Source organism: Chelonoidis abingdonii, chromosome 11 (genome assembly GCF_003597395.2).
Source record: "Chelonoidis abingdonii isolate Lonesome George chromosome 11, CheloAbing_2.0, whole genome shotgun sequence".
In the NCBI taxonomy this organism is placed as follows: domain Eukaryota; kingdom Metazoa; phylum Chordata; order Testudines; family Testudinidae; genus Chelonoidis; species Chelonoidis abingdonii.
This window is the reverse complement of record NC_133779.1, coordinates 7,679,696-7,693,896: the sequence shown is the minus strand read 5'-3', so window position 1 is coordinate 7,693,896 and position 14,201 is coordinate 7,679,696. Positions and strand designations below refer to the sequence as shown.

The 14,201-nt window shown below is 55.9% G+C and overlaps 2 protein-coding genes across 2 annotated transcripts in view; one reads left to right on the top strand and one right to left on the bottom strand.

The window, feature by feature from the left end:
- ZSWIM9 (zinc finger SWIM-type containing 9) overlaps positions 1 to 8,530 on the bottom strand; it is a 31,722-nt gene extending 23,192 nt beyond the window's left edge. The window contains exons 1-3 of the mRNA XM_075070506.1: positions 8,501 to 8,530; positions 7,298 to 7,585; positions 5,309 to 6,664 (exon numbers count right to left, since the gene is read on the bottom strand). Of these exons, the coding sequence (XP_074926607.1) occupies positions 5,309 to 6,664; positions 7,298 to 7,545 (1,604 nt within the window). The 5' untranslated portion in view covers positions 7,546 to 7,585; positions 8,501 to 8,530. The remainder of the gene's footprint in view (positions 1 to 5,308; positions 6,665 to 7,297; positions 7,586 to 8,500) is intronic.
- The window catches only part of LOC116835240 (scavenger receptor cysteine-rich domain-containing protein DMBT1-like), a 633,172-nt gene that overhangs the window by 493,184 nt on the left and 125,787 nt on the right, over positions 1 to 14,201 (top strand). The gene's annotated exons all lie outside the window — the stretch shown is intronic.

Genomic DNA, 14,201 nt, shown 5'->3' with positions numbered 1-14,201 from the left:
GGGAGGGGAAGCCGGGGAGGAAATAAAGAGGAGACAAGGGGAGAGGGTTATTTCCCTTTGTTGTAGACTCAGGGCATCTGAGCCTTGGGGTCCCCCAGGAAAGGTTTTGGGGAGACCAGAGTGAGGCAGGCACTGTAATTCCTGTCTGGTGGCAGCGCTATAAGATCCAAGCTGGTAATTAAGCTTGGAGGTTCATGCAGGCACCCACTTTTGGACGCTAATGTTCAGAATTGGGAATTATGCTTTATGACACCCCCCTTTACCTCACAGGACACAGCAGGCAGCTGTAACCCAGGGAGATATTTTTTGCACAGAGATCCAACCTTCTGAGTAAACAATGCCAGTGCCCTGTCTACCAAAAGCACATTCAGCTGTCATTCTGCAACTGCTGAGCCCAGAAGAAGTTGAACCCTTCCTTGGTGCTGTCGATGTGGCCGTTGTACAGCTTCATGAGCTAGGGCTAGTCTGTGTTGTCAAATACAGAAGGCTGAAGTGTTGCTGTGGTGACACAGTCCAGGGCTGCTTTGAGTTGTTACAGCTGCTCCATGTCTTTGCCTTAAAAAAAGCCAGTGTTCTCAATGCAAGCATAAACTGCCCCTTTCTAATTCCACAGACCTCAGTGTTATTCAAGAATGATTACCGGCACTGCTCTGTGACAAAGGCACTCAGCCAGGTTTAGTGCCCTCAAGACACAATCCTAGTGCCCCATAGGAGCTACAGGTGTGCTAACACGAGTTCCCTGTGGCAAAGAGCAAGTCAGTCATTCGCAGCAATTTCTGCTGTCCCCCAGGGATAAAGTGAGCAGGGCCAGCTTTAGGCACTGTGGGGCCTGATTCGAAAGAGCTGCCACTGAAGACAGCAGCGGGACTTCGGCAGCAGCTCAACTGGCTGCCAGTGCTTTTGGCAGCATGTCGGTGGAGAGTCCTTAGGGCCGTTGCGGGGCCCTCTTAGGGGCACGGGGCCCAATTCGGGAGAATTAGGTAAATCGTCCTAAAGCCAGCCCTGAAAGTGAGGCATCCCAACATTTATAGACTGAGACAAACAACTCTCCCTGGTTCATGGCTTCTGCTTGCTACCTCCCCTTGTATCATGCTCCAGATGCCTGGGGCAAAACATCTTGTCTGGTGTTAGCTCAGGATGGCCCTGGACTGATCGTCTGGAGTGTGTTTTCACACATACCCTGTATCTGTCACTTCTCCAGGGGGCCTGTATTTTAGCAAAGCTAGCAATATTTTTGCAAAGGTCATACAGTAAACTTGTAAACAGCTACTTTAACACAGGGCCTAACTTTGACTCTCAGCCTCTGCTTCAGGCCTCAAATCTTATTCCAGGCCCAGGACTTCAGGCTCTCTCTCTCCTACAGGCTGGTCCCCCAGGATCACTATTGGCATTTCAAGATCGCCAACGGTAATCTGCCAGTCAGGAAAGAAAGTCCCTACTCGCAGCTTTCTGCACAGCGCTGTGTTCTTAAAGACATACGTGTCATGCACATCCCTGACCAGCCTACACTGATGTCAGTGGAGCATCCCTGGTGATCCACCCAACACTTGCATGATCATAAAAAAGCTCTTTCTGTTGATGTCCTCTTTAATGAGGCGGGCTGGTGCCAAAACAGGGATGTGCATGTTGTTTATCGCCCCACCGCAGTTTGGGAACCCTGTTGCTGTAAATCCATCCGGTGTGTCCTGCACATTGCTGAGAGCCACAGTCCTGCGCCGCAGGAGACAAGTAACAGTCCTACATGCTGCATGATAATGGTCCCATGTAATGGCGTGGCATCCACCTCCTTTCCTGGGTGGGTGCGTCTGCAGTCTTTAAACCGGTACCTTGCTTGGAGGACTCCTCTACTGCTCCTTTTCTGGGATGGGTATGGCAGGACCCTGAGACCCATCACACTCCCACAGTGGATTTTCCAATTCCAGAATGATTCCTACTGACTGGCAGCAATCCTGCATTGCAAGCGTCCAGAGTGTGATCTCCACACACTTCTCCATTGTCAGTGCAGCACTCATTCTGGTGTCCCTGCACTGGAGGGCTGGGGCAAGCTCAACACACAGACCCAGGAACGTGGCCTTTCACATCTGAAAGTTCTGCAGCCACTGCTGATCATCCCAACCTGCATTACGATATGATGCCACCAGTCTGTGCTCATTTCTTGGGCCTGGAAGCAGTGCTCCAGTGTGAATGCCACAGACAATCCTGAACTGTTTGTCGCTGTCCCTTAGCAGTGTCCTCAAAGAAATCTCATGTCTCCCATTGTTGTGGTTCTTCCTGCAGGTCTGCACATACAGAACTGCACTTCTTGTGTTTGCAATGTTCACAAGAACAGTGCAGAGTGCTGCAGGCTCCATCCTTCTCTCACAGACGGCAGAGACAGAAGAGTGACACAAGGGGTTGGGGATTTAAAAAAAAAAAAGACAAAAAAATGATGGGATATGGATGGCATTATGGGATGGAGAAAGTTGCAAGCTGGGAACTTGACCCCCTAGTTCCCAGATCCCTGGGCAAGTTGCACCAGTCCCACAATACATTGTGAAAATTTCCCAAAAGGCATTGTGCCGAACAGTGGGATACCTGCCCGTGGTGCACCACACTATGTAGCGACACAAGCACTCCTGTGGGGTATACAGCACCAACACAAGCAGCCAGGTACGCACACGCCCGACAAATATACAAACTTTAGCAGTTGTACACCTTGTGCAACGTGCGTGGACCAAAGTCTGCAATGTTAGACACGGCCTGTGAGTGTCTTTAGTTAATAGGCCAGAAGGGACCCAGTCTGGTTTCTGCATCACCCAGGTTGGGCAAACCCAACCAGTGAACTCTGCCTACTGACCTCTGACTGGGCTACAGCAAATACATGTGGTCCTGATGTACTGACTGCCAGGGATGCAGAATCCCACATTCCAGGCCAGTTGTTCTGTCAGTTCCCCTCCCTGGTAAACAATGACCTCCTATTTCTAGTCCAGGGATTATCCAGCGTCAGCTCCAGCCAGGCTCTGCCTTTGCTGGGGGAGCAGAGAGACCCCTGCTCTCTGAAATCCCCTCCCCGGGCAGGTACCCAGAGACGCGGAGACACTTGAGTCCACTGAGATCCTTCAGCCTCTACCTGCTCGGCAGGTTCCCAGGCCCCGCTTCTTGTAGCTCTTCTCCAGCCCTGTCCCACTTGTCCCTGTCCTGTTTGCAGTGAGGACATCCTCTGTCTAGCTGCCTGGCTGCTATCTCACTCTCATATGTGGGTCACCTGGTTTGGGATCCACTGGGAATTTCCTGCCAGATCAGACTGGCAGGGACTTTGGGGGGGTCCACCCTCCTCTACAGCCTGAGGCAGGGGTTACCTGCTGGGATAGAGTTGGGCAGATCTCACCTGATCAATTCCCTGCCATCGCCCTTGGTCTCGCCTCTCTGCCTGAGACAGAAATCAGTGCCTTGAGGACTGAAATGCTTTCATCTGACTGAAGTCCCTGGGCTCGGTCCAGGGGTGTCTGCGTGCAGTGTAACACCTGGGCCATGCAGATCAGTGCAGATGAGCCCATCTGGCCTTAAACTGCATGAAGCTATGACTATACACCAGACCCAGTACCAGTCTCACTAACACAATCCCCTCCCCAGGCTGATTCAGCCCAGCCACACACACACCCTCTTAGTCACAGCCCCACACTGGGAGCGTTGGGCAGTTCAATTCCAATGGGACTCCCTTTCTGGTGTCCCTGCTCTCCAGGACACAGGCCCCACATCTGGCACACGACCCCTCCTCTTAGTTCCCAGAGGTGTGCCCTTGCCCCTGGCCATGTTGAGGTGCATGCTGTTTGGATGCACACACTGTACGAGCGGTGCAGCTCGCTCTGCAGTGCTGTGTGTCCCTGGCATTACTCACCACTTCCGCACTGTCTCACCTGAATGCTTCACCGGCAGTGGGCCTATGTTTCCTTCCAGCTCATCAATACAGCCACTGCCCAGCCACGGGCCGAGAAGAGAGCCCAACAGGACACCCCCCAGGGGTGACTAGTCCCCCTTTATTAATTGTCCCTATAGCACAATCGCTTTGCGCTCATTGCTGTCAGTTATGGGGGGGATCAGGACTCCTGGGTTCTGTTCCTGGCTGTGGAATGGGAGCGGTTATCTAGTGGGGTAGGAGGCACTGGGACAGTTGGGCTTGTGTCACGATTGAGTGGTACTTGCAGATCTTGGGCATGAGAGGGGTGCAAGTTCACTGTGATAGTGACCGCGTGACCTGCTTCCATCCCATTCCCCCTCTGGCAAATGGGGCTCCTCTCGTTCCCCTCCCTGGCCACACACAGAGCAGGACCTGTGGGCAGGGGCTCTCCCCTTGGGTACCACCACCCTCAAGGGCTGTACTCGAGGGAAGAGGGGCAACCCAGTGCCCAGGACATGGACACCTAGCACCCAACACCCCAGAGGGGGACGGATTCCCTCGCTCTCTGCAGGGAAGCTGGGCACAGACTGGGGAGGTGGGGGATAAGGGCTGGCTGCTGGAAGAAATCGGGACTCTCCCCTGGGAACAGACCAAGGCGGTCAGACAGAAGAGACAGAGCTGGAACAATGGGGTTCCCTATAGCTCGGCTGAGCTCTGGGCTGACCAGAATGGGCTCTGCTTGAACCTCCAGCTCTCTGTTCTGAGCTAAGGACAGCCTGCACTGTGTGCGGCTGAGTAACAAACCCAACAGCTTTCACAGCGTGGCCAGCGTCACTGTCGATCCCAGCTGAGGTGCACTGCCCCTGCAGAGGGAACCCCTCTCCCCCAGAAGTCTGTCTCCCTGGGACTTGCTGGGCAGAGCAGGGCACATCCACCCCACCCCTGGCTGGGTCACGTCACAGACAGCACTTTCCCAAAGGCATTTTATTGATGGGAAGTTTATAAAGAGTCACGGGCACAACCGGACCCACCCCCCATTCCTTGACCCTCTCAGGCATCCCCATGTCCCTCCTCACTGCCCTGAGGCCATGCACCCCCAGCCTTGTGCCATGGGGACTTGCCCATCCCACACATCCCCTGCAGTCCCGTACCCTGGACCTGTTGGCAGGCAGTTCTCTCCTCTGCCCCCAGGCACCTCCTCCTCTCCACCCCTAGAGTGGCGCTGTGGGAGCAACTCTGAGGCTGTGTCAGTCCAAGTGGCATCCAGGGGCTAGGAAGTGGCTGGCTCCTCTAGTGCCTGGCAGGGGCTACAGCACCCCTGTGCTAAAAGGTGCCAGTCTGTGCAGCACCCCCAGCACTAGGAGGCAGCCGAGTGGGACCATGCCATGCCCCAGCACTAGGAAATGCCAGTCTGGGCAGCACCCCTGGCGCTAGGTGTCCTGCCCCTCACTGCCCAATGAGGCATGCAGCAAGCCAGGGTCGTAGAGGGGCTGCCCAGTCCAGAGGCGGGTGGCGAAGAGGTGGCGGCAGGGCCGGCGGCTTGAGACATATATGGAACAGGAGCAGGCGGCCAGATCGCGGCTCACCAGGAAGGAGCAGATGCCGCCATCCAGCAGGAAGCCCTCGGGCACCTCCTTGACGTGGTAGTTGGCATGTTTGGCCAGGCCAAGCTCCTCGGCGATGAGCGCAGCGCTGTCAGGTGGGCACACGGCGCGGTACAGCTCCGACACCCGCTCTTCATTGAGCGCTGCCATCTCCACCCGCAGCACCTGAAGCTCCAGCAGCCCCCGCACGCAGGCCGCCAGCCCCAGAGGCGGGCTTAGTGCTGAGCGCAGCTTCTGCTGGTGGAAGCTCATGTGCTCCAGGAAGGGGCAGTCGCAGTTGCGCTCGAAGGCCCAGCACTCTGCCCACATGCCCTTGTTGTGGTGCCAGTGCTCCAGGTAGTACTGCAGGAAGGGCAGCGGTGCCACGTCCTCCAGGTCACTCAGGTACTGGCTGTAGACGCGGGGCGAGCTGGCGTTGGCCATGTTGTGCAGCAGGTTGCGCACCTTGTCCTCCTTGGGCACGGCCAGCTCGCGCGCCTTGCGGTACAGTGCCTCCAGCACCTGCAGCCGGCAGATCTGGACACGGGTACAAGGCAGCACCTCCTCCACCGCATCCACGTCCGTAATACCCGCCCCCACGGTCAGGCACTTCACCTTCAGCTTGATATCAGGCGCGCTCTGCACCAGGGAGGCCACAATGAAGATGACCAGATCGGGCACGCCCCGGCGGGCCACGCAATAGGCACACTCGCGGCCCCGCCCGTTGCCGTCCTGGCAAAGCACCGAGTACAGCTCGAACTCGCTGTTGACGCAGGCCGCCTTGTCCATGTAGAGGCAGCGGGGGAAGCGCTGCACCAGGCCCCGCATGTGCGACGTGGCCAGGAAGATGCTGTTGAGCACGGCCACATCCTCTTGGAAGACCAGCTTGACCTTGGCGCCTGGGTCGCTCTTGAAGAGGCCGTCCAGCTGGCTCAGCAGCTCGCACATGCCCTTGTCCTTGGCCTTGCTGTAGTCCTCCAGGTTCCAGATCAGGTCGGGCGCCAGGAACCTCTTGGACACGCTGTTGGTGATGCGGATGGGCAGCCCCATGCTGGCCTCGAGCTGGTGACGCTTGAAGTAGTGAGCAAACTCCACCTCTGACAACTTGTGGTTGTGCTCCAGGCTGGCCTCAATCACCACCAGACGGTCCTTCTTGGGGCCCAGTCGCAGCGTGATGGAGGCCGGGCAGTCAATCTTCTCGCTGCTGGGGAGGGGAAATGGAGCGGTCAGCATGGGGCAGCGATGTGGGAGGGGATGGGGAGTGGGGACAGCCTCTAGGGTCTGGGAGAAGGGGTGAGCCTGAAGCAGATAAAGACATTACCCACCGCTGCCAGTGACATGGGCAGTGGAAGTCACTCTGGCAAGCCACCCACATTGGCACCTTGTGCCCAACCCATCCCTTGACCTGAGGGGACTAAATGGAGAGGGGCCATGGCCCCACAGGGCAGTGTTGCCAGGTGCCACAGAGCACAGAACCAGGGAGCGGTGCTCAGGCAGCAAACTGCTACCTCCAGGACATGCAGGGGAGCCCCATCACTGGCACATTTAACATGGCCAGCCTGGAAACCTCCTGGCCAGGCCAAATGCAACCCAGTAATGCCCAGCAATGCCCTGGCAAGGCTAATGGCAGCTCCCCCAGGCAGGGCCCCTCCGCCACCACAGCCGGGGGAACACGACAGGCCCCCAGCCGCACCCGGGGGAGAGCAGAGCCCCATGTAACAGTAGAGTCAGGATAGCAGGGGAAAGATCTGCCAGCAGAACCTAAATGCTGCAGAGGGTGGACTTATTGGGGGGGAGGTGCACGGCCCCACAGCGAGCCCCAGGGCGTCCCACTTACAGCCGGTTGCGTTGCACGGTGCTCTGGCCCACATAGGTGCCACTGTGCTTGCAGATGAGGCGGACGAAGCGGAAGCGCAGGGTGGCGGCCAGGCTGGGCTGGTAGTGCAGCGGGTTCTGGCGCAGCGAGATCAGCGGCTTGAGGCTGGCGATGATGAACAGCACCTTGTGCTTCTCGCACCAGTCATCGAAGAAGCTGCTGAACTGATGCCACGTGTGGAACTCCTGGCCCAGACCCAGGTCCCCCATGGCCCTGCGGGCGGAGGGTGGGCGTGGGGAGCCACTGCCACTGCTACAGGGGATACAAGGTCAGCTGGGCAGTGGGGAAAAGCAGCCTCCTGTCAACCCCGAACCAGCCTGCCCTGCCCGGCCCCCTCCTGCTGCCGGGTCTCAGCCTCCCCATGCTCCCCGTGCCCCTCTCCGGGCAACAGGCCCGGCTGCCCGACGCCCCCCATGTCCCCCTCCGGGCAACAGGCCCAGCCCCACGATGCTTCCCGTACCCCCATCTGGGCAGTGAACCCGGCCCCCTCCCCATGCTCCCCTCCGGGCAACGGGCCAGGCCCCCTCCTCATTCTCCACCCCGGGCAACGGGCCCGGCCGCCCGACGCCCCCCGTGCCCCCCTCCGGGCAATGGGCCAGGCCCCCTCATGCTCCCCGTGCCCCTCTCCGGGCAACAGGCCCAGCCCCACGATGCTTCCCGTACCCCCATCTGGGCAGTGAGCCTGGCCCCCTCCCCATGCTCCCCTCCGGGCAACGGGCCGGGCCCCCTCCTCATTCTCCACCCCGGGCAATGGGCCCGGCCCCCTCCCCATGCCCCCCATGGCCCCCTCCGGGCAACGGGCCAGGCCCCCTCCTCATTCTCCACCCCGGGCAACGGGCCCGGCCGCCCGACGCCCCCCGTGCCCCCCTCCGGGCAATGGGCCAGGCCCCCTCATGCTCCCCGTGCCCCTCTCCGGGCAACAGGCCCAGCCCCACGATGCTTCCCGTACCCCCATCTGGGCAGTGAGCCTGGCCCCCTCCCCATGCTCCCCTCCGGGCAATGGGCCTCCGATGCGGACCCCGTGCCCCCATACTGGGCATTTGAGCCGGCCCCAGCCCCGGCCCCGGCCCCCGATGTCTTCCTAATAGATGCCCCCTCCGGGCAAACGGGCCGGGCCCCCCCCGTGTCCCCTCTGGACAAACGGACCCGGCCCCCCCCCGGTACCTGCCCGAGCTCGCCTTCCCGAGCCCGGGGGCCCGGCGCAGGCTCCGCCCCCCACAAGCCGCGCACCCGCGCCGGGAGCCGGTGGCAGACAATGCCTTCGGTGTCCCAGCGTGCACCGCGCGTTCGGGCGGGGGGCGGGGGGAGTCTCTCTGCGGAGGGGGCCCCGTGACGGCCTGAGCCGGAGGACGCTCCAGGTCTGAGCTGGAGCGCGGGCGGGACCGTGGTGCAGCAGGAGCGGGCGCGGAGAGGACAGAGGTGGCGGAGCAGGGCGTGTGTGTGGGGCTGTGTACGCGTGTGCCCTTGTGCACGCACGTGTATTAGTGGGTGTGCCCGGGCGTGTGCCTTGTGCACGCACGTTGTATTAGTAGTGGTGTGTGCCCGGGGTGGGGTTTGTTGATGCACGCACACGTGTATTAATGGGGTGTTGCCCTGGGTGGGGTTGTGCATTGTTGCACGCACGTGTATTAGTGGTTGTGCCCCTGGGGTGGGGTTGTGCATGTGTGCACGCCACGTGTATTAGTGGGTGTGCCCAGTGTGGTGTGCAATTGTCACGCACCTTATTAGTGGGGTGTGTCCCGGGGTTTGTGCCTTGGTGCACACACGTGTATTAGTGGGTGTGCCCAGGGTGGGGTTGTGCATTGTTGCACGCACGTGTATTAGTGGTGTGACCGGGGTGTGGGTTGTGCATTGTGCACGCACCTGATTAGTGGATTGCCCCGGGTTTGTGCCTTGTGCACGACACGTTATTAGTGGTGGCCCGGGTGGTTGCTGGCATTGTGCACGCTACGTGTATTAGGTGGGGTGTCTGGGGGGTGTGCATTGTGCACGCACGTCTGTATTAGGGTGTGCCGGGAGCGGTGGGTTTGTGCATTGGTGCAAAAAACGCCAAAAACAACGTTTGTTGTTTATTAGTGGATGTGCCCAGCGTGGGGGTTGTGCATTGTGCACGCACGTATGTAATTATGTGGGTGTGCCCGGAGTTGTGCCTTGTGCACACACGTGTATTGTGTGTGCCCAGAGGTTGGGGTTGGCATTGTTGCACGCACTCGTGTATTAGTGGGTGTGCCGGGGTGGGGTTGTGCATTGTGCAACGCACCTGTATTATGGGTGTGCCGCGGGTTGTGCCTTTCGTGCACGCACGAACTGGTATTAGTGGACCTTCCCGGGAGGTGGGGTGTGCCTTGTGCACACAGTTATTTAGTGGGTGTTGCCCTGGTGGGGTTGTGCATTGTGACGGCCGTGTATTAGTGGGTGCGCCGAGGTGGTGGGTTGTGGCATGCTGCACACACGTGTATAGTGGGCAGTGTGCCCAGGTTGGGGTTGTGCATTGTGCACGCACGTGATAGTGGTGTGTGCCCGGAGGGTTGTGCCTTGTGCACGCACGGTATTAGTGGTGTGCCAGGGTGGGTGTGGCATTGTGCACGGCACGTGTATTAGTGTGTTGCCGGGGGTCGGGTTACCAAGCGATCTTGTGCATTGTCCGACTGATTAGTGGTGGCCCAGGGGTTGTGCCTTTGTGCCGACGGTATTAGATGAGGTGTGCCCGGGGTGGGGTTGTGCCTTGTGACGCACGTGTATTTAGTGTGGTTGTCCCGGTGGGGTTGTGCATTGTGCACGCACCATGATTAGTGGGTTGCCCGGGGTTGTGCATTCGTGCACGCACGTGTATTAGTGGGTGTTGCCTGGGTGGGGGTGTTGCATTGTGCACGCACGTGTAATTAGTGGGTGTGCGGGGTGGGGCTTGTGCTTGTTTTGCACACACTGTAATTAGTGGTAAGTGTGCCAGGGTGGGGTTGTCTTGTGCACGCACGTGTATTAGTGGGTGTGCCCGGGGTTGTGCCTTGTGCACGCACGTGTATTAGTGGGTGTGCCCAGGGTGGGGTTGTGCATTGTGCACGCACCTGTATTAGTGGGTGTGTCGGGGGTGGGGTTGTGCATTGTGCACACACGTGTATTAGTGGGTGTGCCGGAGGTGCGTTAGCCTGTGCGCGGCGGGTGGGGGTGAGTGTTGTCACGGGTGCTGTCACCCAGTGTTGGCCAAATCTGGCCCTTTCAACCAAAATCTATTCAATAAACTAGAAGGTTTGGGTCGTTTTCTGTTGGAAACCCATTCGTTTATCCAGCTAACCCAGAACTAACTCTGGCCTTAACCCTGCACCTCGCCCTGACCCTCACACTAACCCTAACCCCATTCTAACGCTCAGCCGAGACTCGAGTGACCACACAGCAAGTGTGAAAAATCGGGAGGGTGGGGTGGGGGGTAATAGGAGCCTATATAAGAAAAAGACTGCAAAATCAAGACTGTCCCTATCAAATTGGGACATCTGGTCAACCATATCCGAGACCTAACCACAACTAAGGATCTGATTTGGTTGCAGTTCTCTGTGACGTCTTCAGTCAGCTTCAGCCCCGCTCGGGCTCGGGCTTCAGCACTGGGCAGCTGAGCTCTGGTTTTGGCTTCCGCCCCGCCATCACCAGACCTCATTTTGTAGTTTCCCCATGACTGTACCATGACTTTGTTTAATTTTACCATGACAAAATCATATCCATAACTATAACCCAGCCCCAGCCCAAGCCCCTCAGGATATGGACACGAGGATGTAGGTTAAGTTTGGCACTGTGGGCCCTGACCCATTCCACACCCTAATATAGACAAGAATGTTGGATGTGAAGCCTTGCTCATTGCTTAGTGTTAGCTCCAGGGGGATCTCGTTGCTCCCACTCCGCCACACCCTGTACAAACCCTGAGCAGCAGCAGATCCAGTGAAGAGATGGGAGTTGCATGACAGCATCAGAACTGACTCATGTAAAGGGCAGGGATCCAGGACTGGTCAAATGGGAGTAAGAGAGTTAGTGGGACTGTTTACACATTAGTAGATGTACTAGGTGTGTGTTAGAGCGTATGGTTGGGTGTATGTGTGTGTGCGTGCTATCTGCAAATGGTGGCTAAATCTCACCATTTAAGGCAAATCTATTTAAAATAATAAACTAAACAATTTTGTGAACTTTATATTGGAAATACATTCAGTTTAGACAACTAACCTTAAATCTAATGTGAAAACTGCCCTTCACCCTAATTCTAGCCTTTCCCTAAGCATAGCTATAAAAACAGATAATGAAGTCATATCATATGACAACACTCTTCCCATTCCACTAGTCTCTCAGGAGGATGTTAAACAGCAACTACTAAAATTAGACATTTAAAATCATCGGTCCAGGTAACTGGCATCCAAGAGTTTTAAAAGAGCTGGCTGAGGAGCTTCCTGGACCATTAATGTTGGTTTTCAGTAAGTCCTGGAGCAGTGTGAAAGTGCCAGAAGACTGGAAGAAAGCTAATGTTGTGACAATATTTAAAAAGGGTAAAAGAGATGACTTGGGTAATTATATGCCTGTCATTCTGACAGATCCCCAGGTAGATAAGGAAGAGGTTGATATAGGATTTGGTTAATGAAAAATTAAACAAGGATAATGAAATTGATGCCAGTCAATATGGCTTGATGGAAAATAGATCCCGTCAAACTCACTTGGTATCATTTTTGTTGCAATTACAAGTTTGATGTAATATACTTACACATCTCTAAGGCCTTTGACTTGGTACAGCCCATTTTGATTTAAATCTAGAACAATATAAAATTAACATGGCACACATTCAGTGGATTAAAAGGCAGCTAACTGATAGGTCTCAAAATAGAATTGTAAATGGGGAATCATTGAGCGAGTCTGTTTCTAGTGGGAGGTCTCACAAGTTTCTGGGTCTTCGTTTTTTAGCATTTTTATCAGTGACCTGGAAGAAAACATGAAGTCGTCATTGATGAAGTTTGCAGATGACACACAAATTGGGGGAGTGGTAAATAATGAAGAGGACAAGTCACTAGTTCAGAGCAATCTGGAACACTTTGTAACGTAGGCGCAAGCAAACAATCTGCATTTTCATATGGCTTAGCGTAAAGGTCTAGTAACAAAGAATGCAGGCCATACTTACAGGAGGGAGGACTCTATGCTGGAAAGCAGTGACTGACAAAGATGTGGGAGTGGTGAACAGGAGCTCTCAGTGCGACGCTGTGGTCAAGAAGGCTAATGTGATCCTGGGATGCATAAACGGGAATCTTGAGTAGGCGTAGAGCAGTTATTTTACCTTTTTATTTGGCACTTTTATACTGTCCGACATGCCCATTGCAAACCCCTGGCAGTAGTGTATTTGTCCTCATCCCCCTGAGTATTTTTAGTAAAAGTCCATGATCTGTCCCTGACTTTTACTAAAACTACCCTGGACAGAATCTTAAACTTAATCCTAACCCAGCCCTAGCGGTATCCCTAAATCTTAACCTAACCCCAACCCTAGCCCAGATCCACGCCCCACTCTCTGCCCCAGGGCACAGGCAAGTAGGTTAGGTCTGGCACTGTAGGTTCTGAGCCATTTTACACCCTAATGTAGAGAACGCTAGATGGTCACAAGGGTCCTTCTGGCCCTGGGATCTATGAATCTCTGCCCTGGAGCCTGTCAGGCCGGGAGGGAGGCCTGGGGAAGAAGCTAGTCAGCTGTCTCTTTGGGTCAGAAGGCAGTTCGATCACCCTCCTAGCTAATATTAGCAGCTCTTCCTGGGCCAGACAACAGTGGTATTCAGGAAGCTCCCTGCCTCCAGGCCATCTCACTCCAAGGAGGGGTTGCATCCAGCACCCAGACTCAGTCCTGCTCCATCTCGCAGCCTGGACTGTGGGAATCTACCTGCATCAGAGCTGGACTGTGCAGCAGGGTGCGAGAAGCAGCACTGAACTCCAGGACGCTACCAGGAGGCTGCGACTCTCCCCATGAATGCAGATGAAACGCAGCTCCAGGGCAGCCCATTCTGGAGTCTCTCTTTTGTCTCAAACCCCAAGAGCTCTCCTCTTCCTCAGCCATGGAGCTTCTGGCAGCAATTCCTGCCCCATGGTCCAGAACCCCTGTGTCTGGCCACGCTGTGGCTAAAGGCTCTTGAAGGGTCTTGTCAATACCCACCCTCCCAGCAGGGATCCGCCTTCTACTTGGGACCTTTATATGGTTCTAACCCAGTTAATGGGGCCTCGTTTTAGCCCTTGGAAGAATGTTCCTGACATCGTCTCTCCATGGGAACTGTTTGTATCATAGCCATAACGTCAGCTAGGAGGGTGATCGAGCTGCCTCCTGATCCAAAGAGACAGCTGGTGAGTTTCTTCCCTAGCGCCCCCCCCACCCCCACCCCGGTCAGTGATTCATTTATTCCCAGGCCAGAAGGATCCCTGTGGTCCCCTAGTGTGAGCCTAGGAACACAGGCCTGAACGAGACCTCCTGGGTCATGGAGTTCGGTCCCAGTGCCGGATTAAGATATAAGCTAACTAAGCTACAGTTTAGGACCTCGCAATATGAGGGGCCTCTAAAAAATAAAAAACGGACTACGTCATTTCATATTTTATCAAAATCGATTGATAAATAAAGGAGATACGGAAAGAAGATTCTCTCTAAACATATCAGAGAGGTAGCTGTGTTAGTCTGGATCTGTAAAAGCAGCAAAGAGTCCTGTGGCACTTTATAGACTAAGGCCAGGTCTACACGACGCGCGAAAATCGATTTTAGATACGCAATTTCAGCTACGAGAATAGCGTAGCTGAAATCGATTATCTAAAATCGATCTACTCACCCGTCTTCACCGCGCGGGATCGATGTGCGCAGCTCGCCATGTCGATT